The following is a 27,606-nucleotide window of genomic DNA, read 5'->3' as shown; positions in this document are numbered from 1 at the left end:
CAGACTACAGTCGGAAAGGAAACTTAAAAAGGAAATTAAGAACAGGGGTCGTGAAAGAATAATCGTAGGCAAAATAAAGGAAAATTCTCAATTATTTTACAATTATATTAGGGATTAAAGGATAACTACGGAAAGAATAGGACGCATTAAGAACTACTACAGTTGTTTGTGGGTTCACACTGAGGACATTGTGAGGTTCTAAATGAGTAGTTTGTGTCATTGTTTGTTAGTGAGAAGGATGATATGAGAATGGAGGTCAGGGAGAAGGACTGTGAAATACTTAATTGGCATTCACAGGTAGGAGGTTCTCAGTGGTCTGGCAGGCATAAAAGCAGATAAATTTCCAAGATGGATGAATTGCTGCAGATTTATAGAGTCATGCAAGCATAGAAATAGGCCTTTCAGCCCACCATATCTATGCTGACCAACAAACACCAAGTTACACTAATCCTAGTTACATGCTTCTGGTCCATAACCAGTTATGCCCTGGTATTTTAAGTGCTCATCCTGGTGCTGCTTAAATCTTACCTGCTTCTACCATATTCTTAGGCAGTGCATTCTGTATTTCTACCACTCTCTCAAGGTGAAAACATTTTTCCTCGGATCCCTTCGAAACCATATTCCTTACTTCCCCCTGGTCTTGGACGCATCTGTCATGGGGAAAAGATCCTCATGATCTACCCTGTCTTAGCCTGTCAATTTTGTGTACCTCAACCAGATCCCCTCTTGGCTTCCTCTGCCCCAGGGGAAACAATCCAGTCTATCCATTTTCTCCTCATTACTGAAACTTTCCATCCCAAGCTACATCCTGGTGTCTCCGCTCTGCACTCTCTCCAGTGTAATCACATTCTTCTGGTCATCACATGATCAGAATTCAGCACATGGTATTCCATCAGCGGCTTAAGCAATGTTTTTAAAAAATTGTAATGAGAGTTTCCTGCTTCTGTATTCTGCAGCCCAGCTAATGAAGGCAAGCATCCTGTGTGCCGCCTTCACTACGTATCTGTCTGTGCTGACAATTATCAGTGATCTATGGATTTGAACGCTAAGGTTCCTTTTCTTCAGTAATCCCTAGAGACCTTCCATTCATTGCGTATATCCTTCCCTTCCGGAACCAAGAGGTTATGCTGCAGCTGTACAAAACTCTGGTGCGGCTGCACTTGGAGTATTGCGTTATAAGAAGGATGTGGAAGCTTTGGAAAGGGTGCAGAGGAGATTTACTAGGATGTTTCCTGGTATGGAGGGAAGGTCTTACGAGCAAAGGCTGAGGGACTTGAGGCTGTTTTCATTAGAGAGAAGAAGGTTGAGAGATGACTTAATTGAGACATAAGATAATCAGAGGGTTAGATAGGGTGGATAGGGAGAGCCTTTTTCCTAAGATGGTGACAGCAGGCACGAGGGGGCATAGTTTTAAATTGAGGGGTGAAAGATATAGGACAGATGTCGGAGGTAGTTTCTTTACACGGAGGGTAGTAAGGGAATGGAACGTTTTGCCTGCAATGGTAGTAGATTCGCCAACTTTAGGTACATTTAAGTCGTCATTGGACAAGCATATGGACGTACATGGAATAGTGTAGGTTAAATGGGCTTCAGATCGGTATGACAGGTCGGCACAACATCGCGGGGCACATTCTGTACTCGTGTGGCTTTTGCTATTTTGAGCCCTCCGTATTTGCCATAAGCCTCCCTTTTCTCTCATTATCCAATCCTACATTTTCCTTGATATCCAGGGTTCACAGGCTCAGTCCCCACCCTTTGGCCCTATACTCTCCCCATTTCCTTCTTGAATGCATTCCAGTGTTCTGACACATATTTACCTAAATGTATCTGCTCCCAGACCACTCAAAATTGACATTCCCCCAGTTCAAACTTCAATTTCACACTCATACTACTTGTTTTCCATAATAATCTTGAACCTGTCAGAGTTATGATTGCTATTTTCAAAAAATGCTCCCCCAACGATACTTCAACTAATTGCTTTCTACATACAGGTCTAAAGTTCTTACAAGTATTTTAGGAATTCTAAACACTATGACTATCTAGTTAATTGTTGGGGCAGTTAAAAATCCATAGGTATCGCAACCTTATCACTTTTACACCTCTGAAATTTGTCTATATATCTCTTCTTCTACTTCTCTCAGACTATAGTACACACCCAGCAATGTGATTACTCCTTTCTATGCTTTCGGTTTTTAAGTTCCACCCCTCTGATTATGTCTTTCACCATTTCTCTTAAATATCCCCTTTATTTCGGTTGACTTTCATTTTTGTACAAGTAGGCCACAGAAGTGCCTGGACAGATTTTAATACCTTGTTACATTAGAGGCACTCTATAAATAGAAGTTGTTGTGGCCAAGATGATTTTCTACTTTTTAAGCCATAGCTAAATAAAGGGATAATATAACTGGATTGCAAGTTAATAGTAATTTCTTACATACAAGATAAACTCTACCTACTCTCAAGCCATCTCTCTATTCTGCATGATATTGCAGCAATATTGTATCTTGCGCAAAATAATTCTTGGTTGCAACTCCATATGCACAGCCTGCAGGTCATTTTGCAGTTATCGGAAACAACCAGTCATATACTTGTTCACCTAAATTAAGGGTACTTTTTTCAATGATAGAAGATTCTATCTAATGTAAACAAAGCAGACTACACTGTTCAAACTGACTGATATAACTTTAAATCAGTTTCCTGCAGCTTTCTGATAACACTGTTTGCCAACTATATGACATTTCACATTTGCTCTCAGTATTTTGAATAAAAGTGATCTTATTTTTAAGCTATAAGAGATGAACTTGCTAGAGTGTCTCTATGAGCCTAAAATATATCTTAATGTCGATGACCAAAAGCTTGGGCTGCTTTTTCTCATTCATTCACAGGATGAAGGAATCGCTAAATAGGCCAGCATTTATTGCTATTCCAAAACCACCCAGACAGCAATTAAGAGTGAACCACATTGCTGTGGGTTAGGAATCACATGTAGATCAGTCCATGGTAAGAATGATAGCTACCTTATTTAAAAAGGACATTAGTAAACCAGACGGGTTTTTCTGACAATCAACAATGGATTCACCGTTTCCACTAGGGTCTTAACTCCAGATTTTTATTAAATTCAAATTGCACCATCCTATGTAGTGGAATTCAAATCTGGGTCCCTAGAACATTAACCTGTGTCTCTGGATTAACAGTCCAGTGATAATAACACAAGGCTGTTGCCTCTCCCAGTGAGAGCAGCAACATAACTCTACAACACTCGAAGAAGCAAATTCTTTATAATGTTAAATTACTGACCTTAGCTTCATAAATGTGGGTGTGCCCAGAAGTCCCCTCAGAGGGATGAGAAAATTTTAATTCAGTTGGCTCAAGTTATCTTTTTCTAATTTGCAATACTTCTGGAAGCTTATAAATAATTGATCTGTTAAGTGATCTCAGTATAGATCCCAAAAGATCAGGGCTGTGAAATGAAACAAATATATATATGCCTGCAAACATATTAGCTACTAAGTGATTCACATGGTAAATCAGTCAAACTCTCAATTTATAAAACAGAAGCGTTATAAATATATAATGGAGAATGTATGAATGTACTGGAAGGTTGGCAATTATAGTTTTTACACTGTTTACATAGATGCTTACTTCGATAGTTTAATTTACTTATCCAAAGACTCTCTCACCTCAAAGAAAAAAATTCTTCCTGATCTCCATCTTAAATGCGAGACAGAGTTTGCACAGGAGCAATTACGCATGATTGTTAGTTCGTTCCTAAATACATAATGGATTTGCTACACATCAAGGTGTATTCAATAGGTGGCCCAGGTCTTACAGTTATGATCAAGCCATTTGCAACAATTTAATGCTGCTTTAAATAGTATCAAATAAATTAAATTTATTTTATGGGATGAAAAACTAAGGCCTTCCTGGCTTACACAGTATGGTTCAGTATTACATGTTGAATTTACTGACTGAACCATTGCAGCCTCAATGTTAATTTTTTTTTAAATGTTTGACTAATAAGAATGAAGGTTTTTTCTCTATTTCAAGTTGCACAGAACAATACAAAGTTTGTCATAACTGTTGTTAACACTGTTTTCAGGAAAATGCTACTTCACTGGTGTTGTCACATTGTTATAAATATCAATTCATTCAATCAGGAAACAGCTTGGCTGCCACATCACTGCAGGTTTCCTAGGAAAGTTTTGATTACAATCAAAACATTATAACAACAATGAGGCAACACAATCAGCAAGATCACATAAGGAAGAAATGTAATCCAATGCTCCAAAAGATGAAGTTGTGTATAACAGCAACAAATGGTTTTGATTTTTGACTAATTTTCCCTTGCTATTTGCAAAGTGCACACACATTTATAAACGTATAAACACTTTCAGAAAAATTGAACGATCTTTCCTTAAAAGTAGGTCGTAGGACTCCTCCACAATCTTTCAATGATGAAAATTATAATGAAATGCCAAAATTATTTTCAAAACTTTGAATTAAAAAGTCAACTTATGAATCAAAATGTTTAGTATAAATCTAGACACAATAATGATAGTAAGAACTGCTGATGCTGGAGTCAGAGATAACAGTGTGGAGCTGGAGGAACACAGCAGGCCAGGCAGCAGAGGAGCAGGAAAGCTGACATTTTGGGTCGAGATCCTTCTTCTGGCCTGCTATGTTCCTCCAGCTCCACACTGTCACCACGTTATTAATAAACAAACTTTTGTTATGTACTCTCTGCTGAGAGAATTAAGCCAAGATATCTGCTATAAAAATCTCTCTCATGTTTATCTGATTATAATTATAAGGTCAATGTCACCCAATAAATGCACATTGATGCACATGTAAACTATGAGATTAGAAAAAAAAACAAAGTTACAGGTTGAAAATTCTGCAAAGAGTAATTCCCCTCCGGACTCTGAGGCCTTGTGTGTCATAGAATCACAGTCATACAGTACAGAAACAGAACCTTTAGTCCAACCCTGTCCACGATGACAATAATGCCAAATTAGCCTCACCTGTCTGAACTTGCCCCATATCCCTCTAAACATTTCTTATTCATGTACTTTTCTAAAATGTCTTGTAACTATGTCCACATCCACCACTTCTTCTGGAAACTCATTCCACGTATGAATGAGCCTGTTAAAAAATTGCCCATCATATCTTTTTAAAACCTCTCTTCTCAGCTTAAAAATATGCTCTCTAGTCTTGAAATCCAAGGGAAAAGATACCTGCCATTCAACTTACCTATAACCCTCATGATTTGTTAAATGTCTATAAATGTTCCCCGTTAACCTCCTATGCTCCAGTGAAAAAAGTCCCAGCCATCCAGCCTCTCCTTCTAACTCAAACTTTCTACTCCTGGCAACATCTTGGTAAATCTCTTCTGAACACTCTCCAGCTTAAGAAAATCCTTCCAACTTGTACAACCTCAACATAATGCCCCAACTCCTATACTCAGAAGGTCTGAGCAATTAAGGCAAGCATGCTAAACACTTTCTTAACCATCATATCTATATTGATGCAATACCTGAACCCGTAGGTCCCTCTGTTCTACAACACTACCCAAGGCCCTACTTTTAATTGTGTTAGTCATGCCCTTGTTTGTTTTACCAAAAATGCAATATGTCGAAATGAAAAGCCATCTGCCACTCTTCAACCAATTGACCCATCTATCAAGATCGGTTTGGAATTTTCAATGAGCTTCTTCATTATCCACCATACCACAAATTCTGGTGTCATCTGCAAACTTATTAACCATGCCTTTTATGTAAATGATTTAGATAAGGATGTAAATCACAAGAGTGGACCCAGCACCAGTGACTGTGGAACAGCTCTGGTCACAGGCCTCAAGTCTGAAAACCAATCCTCCATCATCACTGTGTGTTTCTGTTAAGCCAATTTTCTATCTAACTGGCAAGCTCACCCCAAAACCCAGGTCGTCTAACCTTAGTAGAGAATCTACCAAGCAAACCTTGTCAAGGCTTTTCTAAGTCCAAGTAAACAATGATTACTTGTCTGCCCTCATTCTTCTTGGTTACGTCCTCAAAAAAAAAGCAATCATGTTCGCAAGACATGATTTCACTTGAACAAAACCTTGCTGACTATCCCTAATCATTCCTTGCCTCTACAAATACAATAAATTCTATATTTCAAAATCACTTCCAACAACTTACCCACTACTGAAATCAGACTTACAGGTCCATACTTCCCAGGTTCTGGTTGTATCCATTGCTAAACAAAGTGACAATATTAGCCACTTTTCAGTCTTCCAGCACGTCACCATAGTCAGATGATACAAATATTTCTGTAAGAGCCCCGCAATTTCCTACCTAACTTCCCACAATGTCCTAGGATAAAGTAGATCAGGTCCCAGAGATTTATTGACATTTGTATTTGGCTGACGGGAAAGACAGTTCTGTCGGAAGTACCATTTGGAAACAAGCATCGTTGGACCAGATGTGATACAGAAACTGGGGGAATACAGTGGAGTCCTAATAGGAGCTGTCGTCAAGTTAGCTGTGGGAGTTGGCTGGTTTATAATGAAAATCAGGACAACATGTCCCCTGAAATGGAAGCAGATAAATAAAAGAATGGAAGGGAAGTCAGAATTGGATCAAGGGAAGTGAGAGAAAAAAACGAAGTTGACTAACATTTTCTATTCAAGATGAGTGCAGGAAGTGGTACCAACACAGTCACTAAGGTGCCAGAGAAAGAGTTATGGAAGGACCCTGAGTAAGATTGGAATAAGTAATTTTCCTCATACCCTACAAAATGACAGGCATAACTTGGCCCACATGGGTACCCATTGCCACATCTTTTATTTGGAGAAAATAACCTAGGCTGAGGGAGAAACTGTTCAAAGCTCAGCCGGATGAAATAGGGCGATGGTGGATAAGACTGTTCAGGAGTTCATTCAATGATGAAGCAGATGCCTTCGGATCACCCTGATAATTACGTAGACACAGAGATTCCATTGTGAAGAGCAAACATTAGGGAATTGTTGAACTCGCATGGAACATCAAAAGAATCTTAAACATAGGTGGGAAGGGGCTGGAAAAGGCAGAAAAAAAGATAAGACAGGTAGAGGCTGAAACAATGGGTCTGTTGGGGCAAACATGTTTGAGAATTTTGGGAAAAAATGCAGAAGCAGTTGTACAGAGTTGGGGGGCTGTACAATGGAAGGTGTTGATCTGTGGACAAAATATTTCAAAAAAATTAATGAAACTTGATGTATAGATAGGCATAGGTGATTCACTTTGGAAGGAGTTACAGGAATACAGAGTACTGGGCTAACGGTAAGATTCTTGGCAGTGCAGATGAGCAGAGAGATCTTGGTGTCCATGCGCATAGATCCCTGAAAGTTGCCACCCAGGTTGATAGGGTTGTTAAAAAGGTGTGCGTGTGTTAGGTTTTATTGGTAGAGGGATTGAGTTTCAGAGCCACGAAGTCATGTTGCAGGTGTACAAAACTCTGGTGCAGCCACACTTGGGAGTATTGTGTACAGTTCTGGTCGCCACATTCTAGGAAGGACGTAGAAGCATTGGAAAGAGTGCAGAGGAGATTTACCAAGACGTTGCCTGGTATGGGGGGGTAGGTCTTATGAGGAAAGGCCGAGGGACTTGAGGCTGTTTTTATTAGTGAAAAGTTGGTTAAGCGGCGACGTAATAGAGACATAGAAGACGATCAGAAGATTAGATAGGGTGGATAGTGAGAGCCTTTTTCCTCAGATGGTGATGGCTAGCATGAGGGTACATAGCTTTAAATTGAGGGGTAATGGATGTAGGACAGCTGTCAGAGGTAGGTTCTTTACTCAGAGTAGTAAAGGGCATGAAAGGCCCTGCCTGCAACAGTAGTAGAACCACCAAATTTAAGGGCATTTAAATGGTCATTTGGTAAACATATGGATGATAATGGTTAGATAGGTTTCAGATCAGCTTCACAGGTTGGCATAAAACAAAGGGCCAGTACTGCACTGTAATTTTCTATGTTCTACGTTCTATGTTTCGTTTTGTCAAAAATAACTAAGGATCCATGTGTTAACTGTGGGAGATAGGGATTAATTTTGTGGATAATTTTACTTCAAATATTGAGGATTGGTCTAGGGTAATGTGGATTGTGATATATGTTGGAATGTGAACAAAGTTATCAGAGCAGTTTGTTGGATGTAGGTTGGCCTGAAGTCTCCTCATTGAAATTAAGCTCTTTAAGTCATAGATATTACTATATAAAAAGTGGCGCTTTGATCCACTGTGTCCTCGTCAGTGCTATCTACTGGAGTGTCATGTTCTACCATTTGACCTTTTGTCCTACTATGACTTAACACTCTTACTAAAAAGATTTTTCTTCAGCCTTAGAATTAGAAAGCATCAATCAGCTACAACATGGTCTCAATGAAGACCTGCATAATTGTACTGTAATGATTCATGTCACATAAACATGCTCTAGTGAGCTCCTTTATATTTTGAATTTTATAGTTTGGTGGAGGCATCACCCCATCTACATGAGCTAAGGAAATGCAAATAAAATGAGACAGCTTCCTTTGCAAGTTTTTTTTGTCTCCCTAGCTTTGAATATTAGTGATCTTTAGGATCGATTCAGAAACGCAGACTTTAAACAGATCATCCTTAATCATTAAAGCAGAGCTACCCACACATTTGAAGTGGACATTGGCTGTGTGTTAAACTAGTGATTGTACAATTTTCAGGCAGTAAATGAGCCTTCATTTAATGAGTATGTATTCAGATTCCATTAAAAATGTCCTCATACATGAAGACCTCAATTGCTCAAATATCCAAGATTATGTCTTACTTTTTCCATAAATCATCTCCTTATCTGTCCTTTCTCCTCAGTCTCCAGTACCATCCAACTTGTTTGGTCCATCATTCCCCTCTCCTGAAGGCTAGTCCTTTTACTTTATTTTTTGATTGAATTGGAAGATAGAAAATCAATGTTTAATTGTATTGGGGTAATTGTAGTGCTCTGTAAAATAAGTTCAAAACAAATCAATAAGCTACTTTAACAGATTCCTCCCTTTAAAATCTACAAGATCCTCATTTTTCTAGCTTATCAGTAATTTTATTTTCAACAGGTGGTTAAAGCTTCCTCAATGTTTTCTTTAAAAGCACAGATCACTGCACAAAAATACATGCTAACTGTTACTTGTTCTGCAAACATTTGCATCGGGTTGTCCCTCAATAGGCTGAAGCAGTCTAAAAGCAGTAAGATGTGATTTTAACAACATCGCAAGTTGGTTATCATGTACATGCATCAAGTGTGTGATTTCTGTGTGAGCTGAGATGTTCTACATTAATACAGGCATAATTTATTCTCCAAGCACAGCACCTGTTTCTAATTTTAACCCAACAACTAACTTCTCTTCAATAAACTGCATTTGTGTCATCAAAATAAAAATTGATGTTGCTCTTTATCTTCCTACTATGGTTTATCTTTTTAATTTTGCACTTAAATATAGAAAGGTTTTATTCACTTAAAAAGGTACAAATTTGAAGATGTACTCAGATATAATTCTTAATTGTGATGAGTTTTGATAATGTAAATTCAAAAAATATAATACGCACACACGCACGCACACCTTCCCTCTTCTACTTCTGTCTCCTGTCCAGTACACTCTCCTCTCTTCAATGCTGCAAGAAAAGCATTGTGTTCAATTCCTATCACATTTTTCAATTCTCATATTCTGATTTATGCATCAATAGATTTGTTGTTATTAGAATATCACAGAATTCCCACTCAATATCATTGTGAAACCAGGATTACTAGAATGATTGCTGCAGTTCAAGGCCTATCACCATTCTCGTTATCAGCATCTCATTTCCAAAGAACAACATTAATTAACCTGGAATATGAAAGAAAAAGTAAGAGAGATTTTGGAAATCTGAAATGAAAACAAATACAAAAAAGTTATGAATATTTGACAGGGTAAGGAGCATCTGGAGAGAGGGAGGAAAAAGACAAAGTCAATATTTTGCATTGGTGACCTTATGTCATGATGTTCTGTACTCCTAACAGACGCTGAAGTGAAATACTGCAATCGATTCATTCTTCAACTTGGCATTGTAGCAATTTTAAAGCCAGTTGATAAAGCACCTGATGCCATTTTGCTAGATTTCAGAATGTAAGCACCAAACTGATAATGCAGCCAACCATAACCCGAAAGTCTTGTTTTTAGGTTCAGTACCAGAGGTTTCTGTCTGTGACCATAGGCAACAATACCAGAGCAACCTTCACACTTTTAAATAACATTTGTGCTGCATTTGTACCAGACAATGATCACATACATATGAACAGGATTGCGTCATTCTGTCCCTCAAGCCTATACCACTTGAATGAGAGCATTGCTGATCTGTGGCCCAATACCACATACCTTTTGCTGATTAAAAATTTATCTGTCTCAGACCTTTGAGTATTGGAGTTGAGACCTTATGTTGAGGTTGTACAAGACTTTGGGGAGGCCTCGTCTGCAGTACCATGTCCAATTCTAGTCTCCCTGTTATAGGATAGATAGTATAAATCTGGAAAAGGTTCAGAAGAGATTTATCAGGATATGGCTGAGAATAGATGGTTTGAATTATAAGGTGAAGTTGAGAATCTTGTCTCACTGGAGTGTGGAAAGTTAAGAGACAATCTTATACAGGTTTATAAAATGATGATGGGTACAGGTAAGGTGAATGGCCAGTGTCTTTTCCCTACAGTGGGGGATTTCAAGACTAGGGACCATATTTTTAAGGTAACAGGAGAAATATTTTCAAAAGACAAAATGAGCATTGTTGGGGGTGGGAAGGGGGATGCAGAGTGATTCATGTCTGGAATGAACTTCCAAGAGAAGTGGTGGATGCGGAAAGACATTTAAATAACTACATGATTAAGTAGTATCTGGAGGGTTAGGGACCAAATGCAGGCAGATGGGACTAGTTTAGTTTGGGATTGGACTGAAAGTTTTGTTTCCATGCTGTACAACTATAATTCCACACGACTGTGGTTGACAGGACCCTCAGCTGCAATTGACCCATTTGCTACATTTCTTCCATTGCCCTTTCCCCTCTTCCCAGAACCACTTTATAGCACATCAGCCTCTACATTTATAGATTCATCCGCCATCAAATCAGCTTCTTCTAGCCTGATGCCAACATTAAAAACATCTTCTCCCGATCCCATCAGCATTCTAGCAGGACCACACTCTACCCATAACTTGGTCCTCCATCATCCATTATTGCAATTTATCAAGCAAGCATAGAAAATGTAGCACTCGCCCATTTATTACCTCCCTCTTCACTCTCCAGGGTCCCAAATACTCAATCCAGCGAATATTGAAACAGCTATTTTTTCTCCCCCAGTCTACTGCATTTGGTACTCTACATTGGGAAAAACCAAATACTGATTTTGTGACAGCTTTTTGGAACACCTCCACTCCAGCTCCACAAGAACTCAATCTTCTAGTTGCTTGACATTTCAATACAGATACACACCGTCCTCCTTCCGTTGCTATCCTCGGCCTTCTGCAGTGTTCTAGTGTATTTCAATGCAGGTACAGCCCGTAATTTTCCTTTTCAATACTTGACAGGCTTCTAGACTGAACAATGAAATCAACAGCTTCAGACCATGTATTCTGTACTCAATTTGATTTTGTCCTTGCATTTCTTGCCCTCCGTGTATCATGTTCTTTGTGGTTTTGTTTTCAGTCCAAGTTTAGTTGTTAGTCTGCCACAAGTCCTACTCTGAATCTATGACTTCTCTGCACTTGTTACCCATTTACCTTGTCTTTTATTCTACGACACCTTTGATTTCCAATTTTCTTTAACCTTTTCTGAGCTGCTCCAACCCCTTCTCAACGACATGACTTTCCTACTTGTTTTCAGTTCTGAAGTAGTCATTGTTCGAAAAGTTAGCTCTGCTTCTGTATCCATAGAATAGGGGATTTTCTCCAGCAATTTGTTTTCTCCTGTCTTAAACCAATTATGTACTAAGCCTCTACTTTTGCTCAATCTGAAGACAGCATTTGATCAATATTCAAAGTTGATGCTCTGATCCCTAGGTACCAGATCTGTTTGAAGTGAGATCTAAAAGCTCAGAAGTAAGAATTCATAACAATGTGTCAGAGATAATTCCAACTGGATGCAAACACTGCTGAATGTCAATAGTTTTCAAAAACCCATTTACTCACGTCAATTAACAAGTGCCGACTGGATTGGTATTGCATGACAACAAAGGTTGAACACTGCATTGTTATTTGAAAGAAAAGCGACATTGACAGTTTATGACAAGCCAGTATTTATCTCAAAATGCCTGCGGTCAATTCCTCAAACAATACAAATTATCCCGTTTTAAGATGTCACATTAAGTTGCATGTCTTAAATTACAAGAGTATTGAAACTTTCACTACAGTTTTGTGAACTACACATATTCAACACTTACTGAGCTTAAACTAAACTGTTGATATATGGCTCTGTGGGTAGCACTGCTGCATCACAGTGCCTGTGACCCGGGTTCAACTCCACCATCAGGTATCTCTGTGGAGTTTGCATGTTCTCCCCGTGCCTGCGTGTGTTTCTGCCAGGTGCTCCGGTTTCTTCCTACAGAACAAAGATGAGCAGGCTAGGTGAATTAGCCATACTAAATTGCCCACAGTGTTCAGGGATTTGTAGGTTAGGTTATGTTAGCCATTGGGAATGCAGGATTACAGGGAAAGGACAGGGGAATGGGTGTGGGTGGGATGCTGTTTGGAAAATCTGTGGACTTGTTGGACCAAATGGCCTGTTCCCACACTGTAGGGATTCTACATCATTCTTCTTTGATCAAAATGTTTTAATTGCAATAAATCATCCAGGCTTTCCCAAATTTTATTTCGTGAGGAAATTCTCTACAGCACCTTCTTCCACTAAAACCTGGTTTGAAATTGTTATGGAAAACGTTGCTTGAAAAATTGAGATACAAACATAGATCTTTAATAATAGATAATAAAGTGTGAAGCTGGATGAACAGCAGGCCAAGCAGCATCTCAGGAGCACAAAAGCTGACGTTTCGGGCCTAGACCCTTCAGAGAGGGGGATGGGTGAGGGTTCTGGAATAAATGGGGTATGGGGTTTGGGGTTTGGGGGGGGGGGGCAGGGAGGAGGCAGACCGAAGATGGAGAGAAAAGAAGATAGGTGGAGAGGTGAGTATAGGTGGGGAGATAGGGAGGGGATAGGTCAAATGTGGTAGACTGTATCCGTTGTACCTGGTGTTGCTTCCTCTACATTGGGGAAACCAAGCGGAGGCTCGGGGACCGCTTTGCAGAACACCTTCACTCGGTTCGCAATAAACAACTGCACCTCCCAGTCGCAAACCATTTCCACTCCCCCTCCCATTCTTTAGATGACATGTCCATCATGGGCCTCCTACAGTGCCACAATGATGCCACCCGAAGGTTGATGGAACAGCAACTCATATTCCATTTGGGAACGCTGCAGCCCAATGGTATCAATGTGGACTTCACCAGCTTCAAAATCTCCCCTCCCGCCACTGCATCCCAAAACCAGCCCAGTTCGTCCCCTCCCCCCCACTGCATCACACAGAAGCTTTGGAAGAATATTGGGCAAGTAGGATCAATCTGAAACAAGAAATTAAGAGGGTTAAAAGGGGGTCATGAAATATCTTTAGCAGACAGGGTTAAGGAAAATCCCAAAGCCTTTTATTCATACATAAGGTGCAAGAGGGTAACTACAGAAAGGGGTGGCCCACGAAAGGACAAAGGAGGGAAGTTGTTATGCCAGGAGTCAGAGAAAATGAGTGAAATTCTTAATGAATACTTTGTGTCAGTATCCACTGAGGAGAGGGACATGACAGATGTTGAGGTTAGGGATAGATGTTTTATTACCCAAGGTCAAAGGTGGGGAGGTAAAGTCAAGTGTTGGGTGTTCTAAAAGTCATTAGGGTGGGCGAGTCTCCAGGTCCAGATGGGATCTATCCCAGGTTTATGAGGGAAGAGAGAGAGGAAATAGCTGGAGTCTTAACAGATATCTTTGCAGCATCCTTGAGCACGGGTGAGGTCCCAGAGGGCTGGAGAATTGCTAATGTTGTCCCCTTGTTTAAGAAGGGTAGCAAGGATAATCCAGGTAATTACAGACTGGTGAGCCCGACGTCAGTGGTGTGGAAGCTGCTGGACAAGATACTGAGAGATAGGATCTATTTACATTTGGAAGAAAACAGCTTATTCGTGATAGGCAACATGGTTTTGTGCAAGGAAGGTCATGTCTTACCAACTTGATAGAATTCTTTGAGGAAGTGACAAAGTTGATAGATGAGGGAAGGGCTGTGGACTTCAGTAAGGCGTTTGACAAGGATCCCCAAGGTAGGGTCATGGAGAAAGTGAAGTGGCATGGGGTCCAGGGTGTACTAGCTAGATGGATAGAGGACTGACTGGGTAACAGGACACAGTTGTAGTGGAAGGGATTTTTTCAAAATGGACAACTGTGACCAGTAGTGTTCCACAGGGATCTGTGTTGGGACCACTGTTGTTTGTGATATGCATAAGTGATTTGGAGGAAGGTACAGATGGTCTGATTAGCAAGTTTGCAGACGACACTAACATTGTTAGAGCAGCAGATAGTGAAGGGGGCTGGTCGGAGAATGTAGCAGAAGAGAGATAGATTGGAGAGCTGGGCAGATAGAGTTCAATTCGGGCAAATGCGAGATGATGCGTTTTGGAAGATCCAATTCAAGAGCGAACTGTTCGGTAAATAGAAGAGCTCTGGGGAAAATTGATAGAGATCTGGGTATTCAGGTCCATTGTACCCTGAAGGTGGCAACGCAGGTGGACAAGGCGGCATATGGGATGCTTTCAGTCATCAGGCAGGGTATTGAATACAAGAGGTGGCAGGTCATGTTATGATTGTATAGGACTTTGGTTCGACCACATTTGGAATACAGCGTACAGTTCTGGTCGCCACATTACCAAAAGGATGTGGATGCTTTGGAGAGGGTGCAGAGGAAGTTCACTAGGATGTTGCCTGGTATCGAGGGCACTAGCTATGAAGAGAGTTTGAGTAGATCAGGATTATTTACATTAGACATTGGAGGTTGGGGGGGGGGGGGGGGGGGGGGGGGAATCTAATTAAGGTCTACAAAATCATGAGGCAATAGGCAGGGTGGATATCAAAAAGCTTTCTCCCCCAGAGTGGAGGAGTCATGATTTCAAGGTGAGAGGGGAAAAGTTTAAGGGAGATAAGCATGGAAACTTCTTTATGCAGAGGGTGGTGGGTGCCTGGAACACATCACCAGCAGAGGTGGTACAGGCGGGCACGATAGCATCATTTGATGTGTACCTAGACAGATGCACAAATGGACAGGGAGCAGAGGGATACAGATCCTTGGAAAATAGGTGGCAGGTTTAGGTAGAGGATCTGGATTAGCACAGGCTTGGAGAGGTGAAGAGCCTGTTCCTGTGCTATAATTTTCTTTGTTCTTGGTTCTCATACTGTCAATGTAAGTGCCACCACCTTCTCTTCAATCTTGCTTTCATTCCAATCCCCAATATCACTCAGTGTGCAGGCCCTCATCACTCACTTAGAACACCTCCCCAACTCACTAGAAGCAACAACTGTGCCACCCATTTCATCTCCCTCAATACCTACATCTCCCTCATTCCAGGAGAATAACAACCCCCAATAAGACAGACTAAAAAGGTGATAGTGTGCCCAACAATCAGCTCATCATCCCTTGTGGCGACAGCGTGCTGATTCTGACCACTTCAACCGGCTGACAGATTATTTACAAATCCTCTCAGCAGTACCAGAGGCTGCCTTTCACTTACTGGGCTGAGATTCTCTTTTGGTGACTAGGCGTAGTGACAACTATGATAAGTCTTTGTGTCTGCAATTAAATTAAGGCAAGATAAATGTAAAAATCAGCCGATATCTCTTGTTAAGGAGGACAAGTGCACAAAAGGCTAAGCACGGATAGGCTGAAAATGAGTGAGCTCTATGACAGCAAGAGAAGAGCCCAGAGTTGCAGCCTGTTCCGGTCCATGGGCTGGGAGCATGTCGCCAAGCACACATTATTCCTTACTTCAGCATTATGATGACAGTTGCAAAAGCACCTGGAAGTATATCAGAGATGTGCTGTAAGCATTCTTAGAACTAACTCATGTTGGATGGCAATACTCACAGACAGGCAACGCACGTGACAGGTGTCCATGCAGTGTTCTTTTGAACAAGCAGCAAGATGAATGCTCCAGGCTCCTGCTCATGTTTCCACACAGCTTGTTTTCAACATTTCACTTGTTTGGCACCATTTGTTAAATAGATGAAAATTAATAAGACAAGTTTGGCTATTAGCAGGATGGTTAACAAGCAATAATTCCTCTAATTTCCTTATATAAAAGAGGACTGAGAAACTGATGAAGAAAGGGAGACGAGAACGTGAATGTAAACAGGCATGGAATAAAAAGGGAGACTGTGAAGGTTTCTTAAGATACGTGGGTGGGGGAGTTCAAAACTAAGAGGAATATTTTAAGGTAAGGAGGAGAAAAATTTTCCCCCTCAGAGGCTGGTTCGCATGTGGAATGAATCAAAGGAAGTAGTAGATGCATGTATGCAACATTTAAAAGACATTTGGATAAGAATATGAATAAAGGAAAGTTGAGGGATATGGACCAAACACAGATTAGTGGGACTTGCTTAGTTTCGGGAAAATTTGGCCTACATGGATGAGTCGAACCAAAGGCTCTATTTCCATGCTAGATAACACTATGATGCAACACCCTCCTGACTGTCTTCCACTGTGCTTCCCCTTCTGCTAGGTCTGTCTTGCAGGTGAGACAGGACATATCCAGGGATGGTGATGGTGGTGTCTGGGACATTGTACGATGCTGTGAGTATGACTATGTCAGGCTAATGCTCGACTGGTCTGAGCGACAGCTCTCCCAGTTTTAGCACTAACCCCCAGGTTTTAGTAAGGTCTTTGCAGGTTGACAAGAATGTTTCTGCCGTTGTCTTTTCTGGTGTCAGGTGATCCATCCAGTTTCGTTTCTTTGAGTCTTTGCAGCGACTGGTACATCCGAGTGGCTTGTTAGACCATTTCACAGTGCAGCTGAGAGTCAATCACATGGCTGTGGTTCTGGAGTTACATGGTGGCCAGGCCAGGTCAGCGTGGCAGATTTCCTCCCTTGAAGGACATTAGTGAACCAGATGGGTTTTTCCGACACTTGGCAATGATTTCATGGTGATTAACATTCTCCGTGATGGAATTCGTACTTGGGTCCCCAGAACATCAGCTAAGTTTCTGGATTAATAGGCTAACGAAAACACCACTAGGCCATCACCTACCCTGGTGAATGTTGTGCCTTTATTTAATAAAGTCTATAAACAGAAGACTAGTAACTGTACGTCAATGGATAAGTTGCTGGATGGATTGAGAAAGAGGTTTTACAGGCAATGACTGATTCAGGGATACTTGGCATTGCTTTGTATGGGAAATCCTGTCTTACAAACTTCTTTTGAGTTTTTTTTAAGACCAACCACTGAGCCACCATGTCATGGGCTGTTTTCAAGACACTAACGCTTATTTCTCCAAATTCCTGAACCAGAATGTCATTCTCCACAATAAAAGCAAACACAAAATACTTGTTTGGTACCCCTCCCATCTCATGATGTTCACTGATAGACAACCTCATTGATCTTTAGGGGCCCTATTCTCTCCCTCGTCATTCTTTTCCTTTAAAAGGATGGCCATCAATTTAATTGGAATGGCATGACCATCCCAGCTCAAGCCAACCGCAGTCATACATGGGAATTCATACAGGCCTGGTTTTCAACCCGTAGTGCAATCAACAAACGTGGAATTAGACCCCATTTACAAACCTATGCAAAACAGAAGTGGAAATGACATAGAACAATACAGCGCAGAACAGGCCCTTTGGCCCTCCATGTTGTGCCGACCTGTGAACTAATCTAAGCCCATCCCCCTACACTATCCCATCATCATCCATATGCTTATCCAAGGACTATTTAAATGCCCCTAATGTGGCTGAGTTCACTACATTGGCAGGCAGGGTGCTCCACGCCCTTACCACTCTGAGTAAAGAACCTGCCTCTGACATCTGTCTTATATCTATCAGGCCTCAATGTGTAGCTATGCCCCCTCGTACAAGCTGACGTCATCATCCTCGGAAAAAGACTCTCACTGTCCACCCTATCTAATCCTCTGATCACCTTGCATGTCTCTATTAAATCCCCTCTAAGTAGACCCAAGTCCTTCAGCCTTTCTTCATAAGGTCTTCACTCCAGACCAGGCAACATCCTGGTAAATCTCCTCTGCACCTTTTCCAATGCTTCCACATCCTTCCTGTAATGGGGCAACCAGAACTATATGCAATATTCCCGGTGGGGCCACACTAGCGTTTTGTACGATTGCAGCACGACATCATGGCTCCAGAACTCAATCCCTCTACCATTAAAACCTAAAACACTGTAAGCCATCTTAACAGCACTAAGAACCTGGGTGGCAACTTTCAGGGATCTATGTATATGGATACCAAGATCCCTCTGCACATCCACACTACCAAGAATCTTTCCATTGACCCCGGTATTCTGACTTTCCTATTATTCCTCCCAAAGTGAATCATCTCACATTTGTCCATATTAAACTCTATTTGGCACCTTTCGGCCCAAATATGCAGTTTATCCAAGTCTCCCTGCAACCTGCAACATTCTTCTACACTGTCCACCACTCCACCGACTTTAGTGTCATCTGCAAACTTACTAACCCATCCACCTGTGCCTGCGTCCAAGTCATTGATAAAACTAACAAACAGCAGTGGTACCAAAACAGATCCTGGAGGGACACCACTAGTAACCAGACTCCAGGCTGAATATTTTCTATCAGCCACCACTCGGTGCCTTCTTACAGAAAGCCAGTTTCTAATCCAAACTGCCAAATCTCCCTCAATCCTGTGCCTCTGTATTTTTTTCCAATAGCCTACCATGTGGAACCTTATCAAAGGCTTTACTGAAGTCCATGTACCCCACGTCAACTGCCCTACCTTCATCCACATGCTTAGTCACCTTCTCTAAAAACTCAATAAGGCTTGAGAGACACAACCTGCCCTTGAAGAAACCATGTTGGCCATCTCCAATCAAATTGTTGGTTGCTTGATGCATGAAAAATCCTATCTCTTATAATCCTTTCCAAAACTTTTTCTACAACAGACATAAGGCTTACAGGTCTATAACTACCTGGGTCATCTCTACTGCCCTTCTTGAACAAGGGCACACCATTTGCAATCCTCCAGTCCTCTGGTACTGAACCTGTACACAATGACGACTCAAAGATCAAGGCCAAGGGCTCCGCCACCTCCTCCTTAGCTTCCCAGAGAATCCGCAGAAAAATCCCATCCAACCCAGGGGGTTTATATACCTTCACACCTTCTAGAATTGATAACACTTCCTCCTTACTAACCGCAATCCTTTCAATTCTAGTAGCCCATAACTCAGTCTTCTCCTCGACAATATTCTCCTTTTCCCGAGTGAAAACAGATGAGAAATATTCGTTTAGCACCTTTCCGATCTCCGCAGGGTCCACACACAACTTTCCATTTCTGTCTTTGACTGGCCTTATTCCTACCCTAGTCATCCTCTTATTCCTCACATATCTATAGAAAGCTTCAGGGTTCTCCTTTATTCTACCTGATAATATCTGCTCATATCCCCTCCTTGCTCTTCTTAACTCACTCTTTAAATCCTTCCTAGCTTATCTGTAACTCTCCATTGCCTCATCTGAACCATCTCGTCTCATCATCACTTAAGCCTCCCTCTTCCGCTTTACAAGAGATACAATTTCTTTAGTATATCACAGTTCCCTTACCTTATCATTTCCTCTCTGCCTGACAGGGACATACCTGTCAAGGACACACAATATCTGTTCCTTAGACCAGCTCCACATTTCGATTATCCCCATCCCCTGCATTTTGCTAGCCCATCCTATGCCTAAGTCTTGCCTAATCACATTATAATTACCCTTCCCCCATCTATAACTCTTGCCTGGTGATATGTTCCTATCCCTTTCCATCGCTAAACTAAACATAACCAAATTATGGTCACTCTCTCCAAAGTGCTCAACTACCACTAAAACAAACACCTGGCCTGGTTCATCACCAAGTACCAGATCCAGTGTGGCCTCCCCTCGTCAGCCCTTCGACATACTGTGTCAAGCAACCGTCCTGCACACATTGGACAAAAACTGATCCATCCGACGCACTAGAGTTATAGCAATTCCAGTCAGTGCCAGGGAAGTTGCAGTCTCCCATAATGACCACCCTGTTCCTTTCACTCCTGCCCAGAATTGTTTTGCCAATCCTATCCTCCACATCCCTGGAACTTTGCGGAGGCCTATAAAAAAACTCCGTGTGACCTCTCCTCTCCTGTTTGACCTCAGCCCATACCACCTCAGCAGACGAGCCCTCATCAAAAGTTCTTTCAGCCACCATTATACTGTCCTTGACTAACAAAGCCACACCTCCCCCTCTTTTACCACCTTCCCTGATCTTAATGAAAGATCTAAACCCTGGAACCTGCAACATCCATTCCTGACCCTGCTCTACCCATGTCTCAGAAATGGCCACAACATCGAAGTCCCAGGTACCTATCCATGCTGCAAGCTCACCTACCTTATTCCAGATACTCCTGGCATTAAAGTAGACACACTTCAATCCAGCTTGCTGTCTGCCAGCACAGTGACAGTGAGATCCTGCCCATATCCTCCCTACTCTCTTCCTCCTGTATACTGGAACTACACCTCAGTTTCCCATTCCCCTGCTGAGCTAGTTTAAAAGCGACCTGAATAGCAGTAGCAAAATTTCCCACCCAGGATATTAGTACCCCTCTGGTTCAAATGCAGACTGTCCTGTTTGTAGAGGTCCCACCTTCCCCAGAATGAGCCCCGATTGTCCATGTACCTGCCCTCCCTCCAACACAACACAACTTAACAGACCAGATCATAAATACCAAGTGGAGCAGAACAACATCACTTGAGGCTGCACTGACGTTACCTAGCATGGTCATCAAACATCTGTACGATAACCAGTCAGCTTGGCAAGCATGCCAACAACCTCATCCTGGGCATGTTCATTGGATCGAGGAGGTCAAGGAATGACCTTGAGGTTTATAAAAATATGGAGGAGCATAGAAAAGGTTAAGAGCAAAGATCTTTTCCTTCGGATAGACTGGGAAATTTAAAACTAGCAGGCATATTTTTAGGATGAGATCATAAAAGATTTAAAAGGGGCCTGAGGGACAACATTTTCCACAGTGGTTCATATGTGGGACGTACCGCCAGAGGAAGTGATAAATGCAGGTACACCTACAATCTTTAAAAAGACATTTGGACGGATTCACGAAAGGAACACTTGAGAGATATCAGTCAAACGAAGGCAGGTAAGACTAGTTTCCTTTGGGAAACTTTGTCTGCATAGAAGAGTTTCACCGAAGGGTTTGTTTCCATTCTGTATGATTCTAACTTGTTCATTATTACCATCAGCTGAGATCACAAGATGGTGCAGGAAGTTGCAGAGGTTGAAGATCAGTTATAAACTAACCGAATGGCATGGTAGGCTTGATTGGCCGAATGGCTTCCATTCTTTTATTCCTAAATAAATGATCCTCTTTGCAAATGTTTTGTGAATTCAGTTAAATTGCCTTTAAGTCTGCTGCTTTTTTAACATTATTCTCCGTTCAAATTCTATTTGATGTTTGCCATGCCTTGATGACCTTCAATTTTTGCTTTGTACCTTTCTTCTTCTTTTTACCAGTATTGCTTCTCTAATGGCAGCTCATGCTCAGACTCCCAACCCCTGCCAATATGGTCTAAAGCTTCACCAACAGCACCAGTGAATCTCCCTGCAAAGACATTATTTCTGATCCTGCTAAGAGGTAAACCATAGAATCGTAGGATCCCTACAGTGTGGAAAGAGGCCCTTCGGCCCAACAAGTCCACACTGATCCTCAGAGCATCCCACCCAGACCCATCCCCCTATAACTCACCTAATCTTTCTGAGGCATGGAGCCATGGGGCAGAGGGTCAAGTACAAGATGGATGGGCGGCACGGTGGCACAGTGGTTAGCACTGCTGCCTCACAGCACCAGGGACCCGGGTTCAATTCCACCCTTGGCAAACTATCTCACGTTGAGTTTATGCATTCTCCCCGTGTCTATGTGGTTTTCCTCTGGGTGCTCCAGTTTCCTCCCACAGTCCAAAGATGTGCGGGCTAGGTGCATCAGCCATGCTAAATTGCCCATAGTGTTCAGGGGTGTGGGGGCTATGGGTCTGGGTGGGATGTTTCAAGGGGCAGTGTGGACTTGTTGGGCTGAACAGTGTTTCCACACTGCAGGGAATCTAATCTAAAAAAGAAAATACCTTCCCTTTTACACCAGTTCCCCACTCATGTTCGATCATTCAACTTTCCTATTCGTACACTTATTAACGCATGAGAATGGAAGTAATCCTGAGATTACTGCTTTGGTAATCCTGCTTCTCCGTCTCCTTCCTAGCTACCTGAAGTCTGCTTTCAGGACATCATTCCCCTTCCTACCCAAATTAAAAAGGTACTGTTATGGACCACGGTCTCTAGCTGTTCATCCTCCATAAGAAGAATGTCATGCAGATGCTCTCCTACATTCCTGGCCCTGGCACCATACATACACAAACAAGAGTAGGTGACTTAGCTTTCAAAACTTGCGCCACCATTAAATAATATCATAACTGATCTGATTTTAACCTTAACAATACCTTCCTGCATATCTCCAATAATATTTCATTGTTGTGGCTCAAGTATCTATCTTTGCCTTATACATATATAGATAGAATTGACATCCACTGCCTTCTGAAGAGGAAAATTCGGAAGACTCTCAACCCTCAGAAAGAAAACATTTCCTCATCTGTTTAAATGAATGCCCCTCAATTTATAAACCCTGACCCTGGTTCTAGGTTCTCCCATAAGAGACACCATCCTTTCCACATCCACCCAGTCAACTGCCTTCAGGATCATCTTGGTGTTTCAATTAAGTCACCATTGACTCTTCTAAACTTTGGAGGATACAGACCTAGCTTGTCTGACCTTCCCTCCATGCAATCTGCTCATTCCAGCTAACAGTCTAGTGAATTTTCTGTTAACTGCTTCCAACACAACCAGTAGGCAACATCACATCCTTAGTGTCAAATCTATCGCTACCTACAAGGCCTATCCATTTCCCTATGTAACAAATATATCTAGTTCTTCTCCCTTACCATCTTCTTCCACTCCTCTTATACAGCCGAGCCACCAGTGTGCCACAAACCTAGTCCTGACTACGGTCTTCCGAGGAACCAATGCCCTCACCAGTATCCAAAGTAAAGAAAATGGATTAGGTCCTCAGGGGACTGCTGCATCAGCCCGATTCCCTTGTATTGGCTGGCAGTCACCCATACCCATTCTGCTTCCATGCACAAAGCCTGGAGTGTGACCACCTCTCTAAATGTGCTATCCACATAGCTCTCAGCCTCGCAAAAGCACAACAAAAAATTCCAGCTGCCACTCAAAGAATCATAGAGCACCAACAGTGCAGAGGCCACCATTTGGACCACCGAGTCTGCACTGAACCTCAAAAACATCTGACCTCGATTCTAGCATCTTCCATGACAGATGTAGAGCTAACTCGTTTACAGATCTCTGCTATTTGTCTCCATCCTAGTATGGAAAATTTATAATTCCTATGACTCAAGGCAATTTTGGAAATTAGAAACAATGCACCTACTATCTCTGCAGTCACTTCCTTTAAGACCTAGGATCAAGTCCATCAGGATGAAGGGATTGCCTACTTTCAGTTTGAATAAAATTTTCTTACTACTCTTTTCCTGGTGTGATTGTTAAGTTTTAAATTTCTACTTTCATTCACCTCAAGACAATTACATCTAGAATATCATTCGTACGTTCAAAAGTGAAGTCAGATACAAAATATGTGTTTAATTCATTAGAGATAATGGGAACTGCAGATGCTGGAGATTCCAAGATAATAAAATGTGAGGCTGGATGAACACAGCAGGCCAAGCAGCATCTCAGGGTCCCTCTGATGAAGGGTCTAGGCCCGAAACGTCAGCTTTTGTGCTCCTGAGATGCTGCTTGGCCTGCTGTGTTCATCCAGCCTCACATTTTATTATCTGTTTAATTCATTAGCTATTTCCTTATTTTCCCACTATTTATTCCCATGACTCACTCCGAGATGCAATACTCATATTACTCAGTTTCATTTCTAAAATATTTTTATGAACTAATACTAATTTTAAATTTGAAGCTAGATTTCTCTCATTGGAATTTCCACTCATTTTTGCTGTGCTTTTACATTCTGTCCAATCTTTTAATTTGCCACTAACCTGCATGAAAAAAAGTTAATTCTCAAGTTCTTTTTAAAATCTTTCCTCTCTCATCTTAAGCCTATGGCCTCTAGTTTTGGACTCCCTCAACTGAGGAAAAAGACCTCACCTTTCACCTATCCATGCCCCTCATGATTTTATATAAACCCCCTTATGGTCACCCCTCAGATTCTGATGTTTCTCAGGAAAAAACCCAGCCTATTCAGCCTCTCCCAGTAGCTCAAACCTTCCGGTCCCAGCAACTTCCTTGTTAATCTTTTTTGCACCCTTTCAAGTTTAATAATATCCTTCCAACAGAAGGGTGGCCAGACCTGGATGCAGTGTTCTAAGTGTGGACTTAGGTGTCCTGTACAGTTGCAATATGATCTTCTAATTCCTATACTCAGTGTTCTGATGGGTGAAGGCCTTCTTCACCACCACGTCTACCTATGACTCCACTTTCAAACAAGTGTGTGTTACAGACCAGACCAAACCCTTTCAAAATGTTAATAGCCTAGACCCTAGCTTTTTCTTATTTTAAATCAAAAGAGTAAGGCAGTGTGTCCCAGATGCAATTCAACTGATTAGACTTTTAAGCAAAGCACCTTATTTCTACGCTTTAGTTAAAATATGATAAAGTAAAAAATAATAGAATTGGCTTAATTATAACTCTATTGAAGTGCTTAACAAGATATTAACTACTAATTAATATTCCAAAACAGTAACATTCCTTAACACGCCCTCAGCAAAGGCAAATTCTGTAGAATAGATTGACTCGCATGCAATTCTAGCAAGAGGAGAAGCCCAGCTCTTAGCTGAAACAGAGAGGAATAAAAGCTTCCACATCCAGCTTCTAGATCCCAGCAACTGCTAAATGCTAAAACAAAAAATCCTGGTTCTGAGAGAGCTTGACCCCACCCATTCAAGCTACTTCTATTGTTTCAACTTGAAAAAAAAACCAAGGCATCACAAGCTGTTAACTTTATTGGCTCAAAGCAGAATGCTCTCCACTTCTGCTTCAATCTTTCATCTTAGACAAAAAGAAGAGGGACAAAATACACCTCTTAAAGCCATCGCATCATTATGCACCAGCAGTCCAAGATCTTTGGTCAGCAACACTCGCTAGGAACTTATCATTAAGTGTAGAAGTCTTACCCTGGTTTACTTTACCAAAATACAACACCTCACATATCAACGACTAAACTTACTTTGGTGATTCTTTTTCTTTCAGTTTTATATTATCCTTAATTAGAAATGTGCTCCCACCTCTAAAGTTATTTTTTTTCAATTGAATACATCTTAGCCGAGTAACACACACTACCTGCTTAAATGTCTGCCATTATATCTTTAGAAATCTATTTTAATATAATTTTCAAGTTCACTTCAGCCCATTCAGCTTCATATCCTCGTAATTATCCCCCTGAAGTTCAAAATATCATTTGTTTCTTGGTCAAACAAAAGGAACTTTAATCAAAGATAGCAAGAACTACAGATGTTGGAGTCAGAGAGACACAGTGTGGAGCTGGAGGAACACAGCAGGTCAGATAGCAGAGGCATAAAGAGGTGACATTTCAGGTTGGGACCCTCCTTCAGAAAATGGGGAGGAGCAAGGGAGCTGGGAAATAAATAGAGGGAGGATGGGTGGGGCTGGGGTGGTGATAGGTGGATGCAGGTAGGAAGATGTGGGGATTGGTCAGTAGAATGGGTGGGGCAGATTGGTGGGACAGAAGATAGACAGGTTGTGTTAGGTCAAGGAGACGGGAATGAAAAGGAGGTTTGGATGTGGGATGAGACAGGGGGTGGGGCGCGGTGGCAGTAGGGAGATTTTAAAACTGGAAAATTCTATGTTAAGGCCATCGGGCTGCAGACTCCTGAGGCAGAATATGCAGTGTTGCTGCTCTGGTTTGCATGTGCCACTGGAGGCAGCCCAGGAGGGACATGTCTTCAGAGGAGTGGGGGGGTTGGAGTTAAAATTGCAGGTGACTGGAAGGTGATGTCATTAAAATCGCATATGCGGGCTGGTAGGAGGGCGGGGGGGAAAATGTAGGGGTAGATGTAGCACTTCCTGCAGTTGCAGGGAAAAAGGTGCCAGGTGTGGTGGGGTTAGTGGGGAACAGACAAAGGAGTCCTGGAGCCAGTAGTCCCGACAAAAGTAGATGGGCTGGGGAGGAAAACATCCCTTTGGTCGTGAGGTGAGAATATCGCTGGCGGAAATGGCGAAGAATGATACGCTGGATGCGGAGATTGGTGGTGTGGAGAAGGAGGCCCGAGGGATTTTTTTTTTCTGTGGAGGTTGGGGGAACTTTAGGACAGAAGTGTGCGAAATGCAACAGATGCAGTTGAGGACATTTTTGATCACTGGATGGAGGAAGTTGCGGACATGATCATTGCTACCAGGAGAGACACCTCTATTACAGGATCAATTAATCCTGTCTTTACATACATTAGCAGACCTGCTCTATAGTTGGCTTTAGAACATAGAACATAGAACAGTACAGCACAGAACAGGCCCTTCAGCCCACAATGTTGTGCCGACCATTGATCCTCATGTATGCACCCTCAAATTTCTGTGACCATATACATGTCCAGCAGTCTCTTAAATGACCCCAATGACCTTGCTTCCACAACTGCTGCTGGCAACGCATTCCATGCTCTCACAACTCTCTGCGTAAAGAACCTGCCTCTGACATCCCCTCTATACTTTCCACCAACCAGCTTAAAACTATGACCCCTCATGCTAGCCATTTCTGCCCTGGGAAATAGTCTCTGGCTATCAACTCTATCTATGCCTCTCATTATCTTGTATACCTCAATTAGGTCCCCTCTCCTCCTCTTTTTCTCCAATGAAAAGAGACCGAGCTCAGTCAACCTCTCTTCATAAGATAAGCCCTCCAGTCCAGGCAGCATCCTGGTAAACCTCCTCTGAACCCTCTCCAAAACATCCACATCGTTCCTATAATAGGGCGCCCAGAACTGGACGCAGTATTCCAAGTGCGGTCTAACCAAAGTTTTATAGAGCTGCAACAAGATCTCATGACTCTTAAACTCAATCCCCCTGTTAATGAAAGCCAAAACACCATATGCTTTCTTAACAACCCTGTCCACTTGGGTGGCCATTTTAAGGGATCTATGTATCTGCACACCAAGATCCCGCTGTTCCTCCACACTGCCAAGAATCCTATCCTTAATCCTGTACTCAGCTTTCAAATTCGACCTTCCAAAATG

At 41.9% G+C, this 27,606-nt stretch overlaps 1 protein-coding gene across 6 annotated transcripts in view; it reads right to left on the bottom strand.

Moving 5' to 3' along the window:
• The window catches only part of auh (AU RNA binding protein/enoyl-CoA hydratase), a 307,577-nt gene that overhangs the window by 250,868 nt on the left and 29,103 nt on the right, over positions 1–27,606 (bottom strand). For 3 of the 6 annotated variants that reach the window (XM_048527083.2, XM_048527081.2, XM_059644596.1), the window contains one exon: positions 9,585–9,650. The exons of the other annotated variants lie outside the window; for them this stretch is intronic. In XM_048527083.2, coding sequence (XP_048383040.1) covers positions 9,585–9,650 — 66 coding nt within the window. The remainder of the gene's footprint in view (positions 1–9,584; positions 9,651–27,606) is intronic. 6 annotated transcript variants of the gene reach the window in all.

The sequence above is a fragment of the Stegostoma tigrinum genome, chromosome 3, assembly GCF_030684315.1.
Source record: "Stegostoma tigrinum isolate sSteTig4 chromosome 3, sSteTig4.hap1, whole genome shotgun sequence".
Classification (NCBI taxonomy): domain Eukaryota; kingdom Metazoa; phylum Chordata; class Chondrichthyes; order Orectolobiformes; family Stegostomatidae; genus Stegostoma; species Stegostoma tigrinum.
The sequence above is the reverse complement of the archived record's forward strand: the minus strand, read 5'-3'. Positions and strand labels throughout refer to the sequence as shown.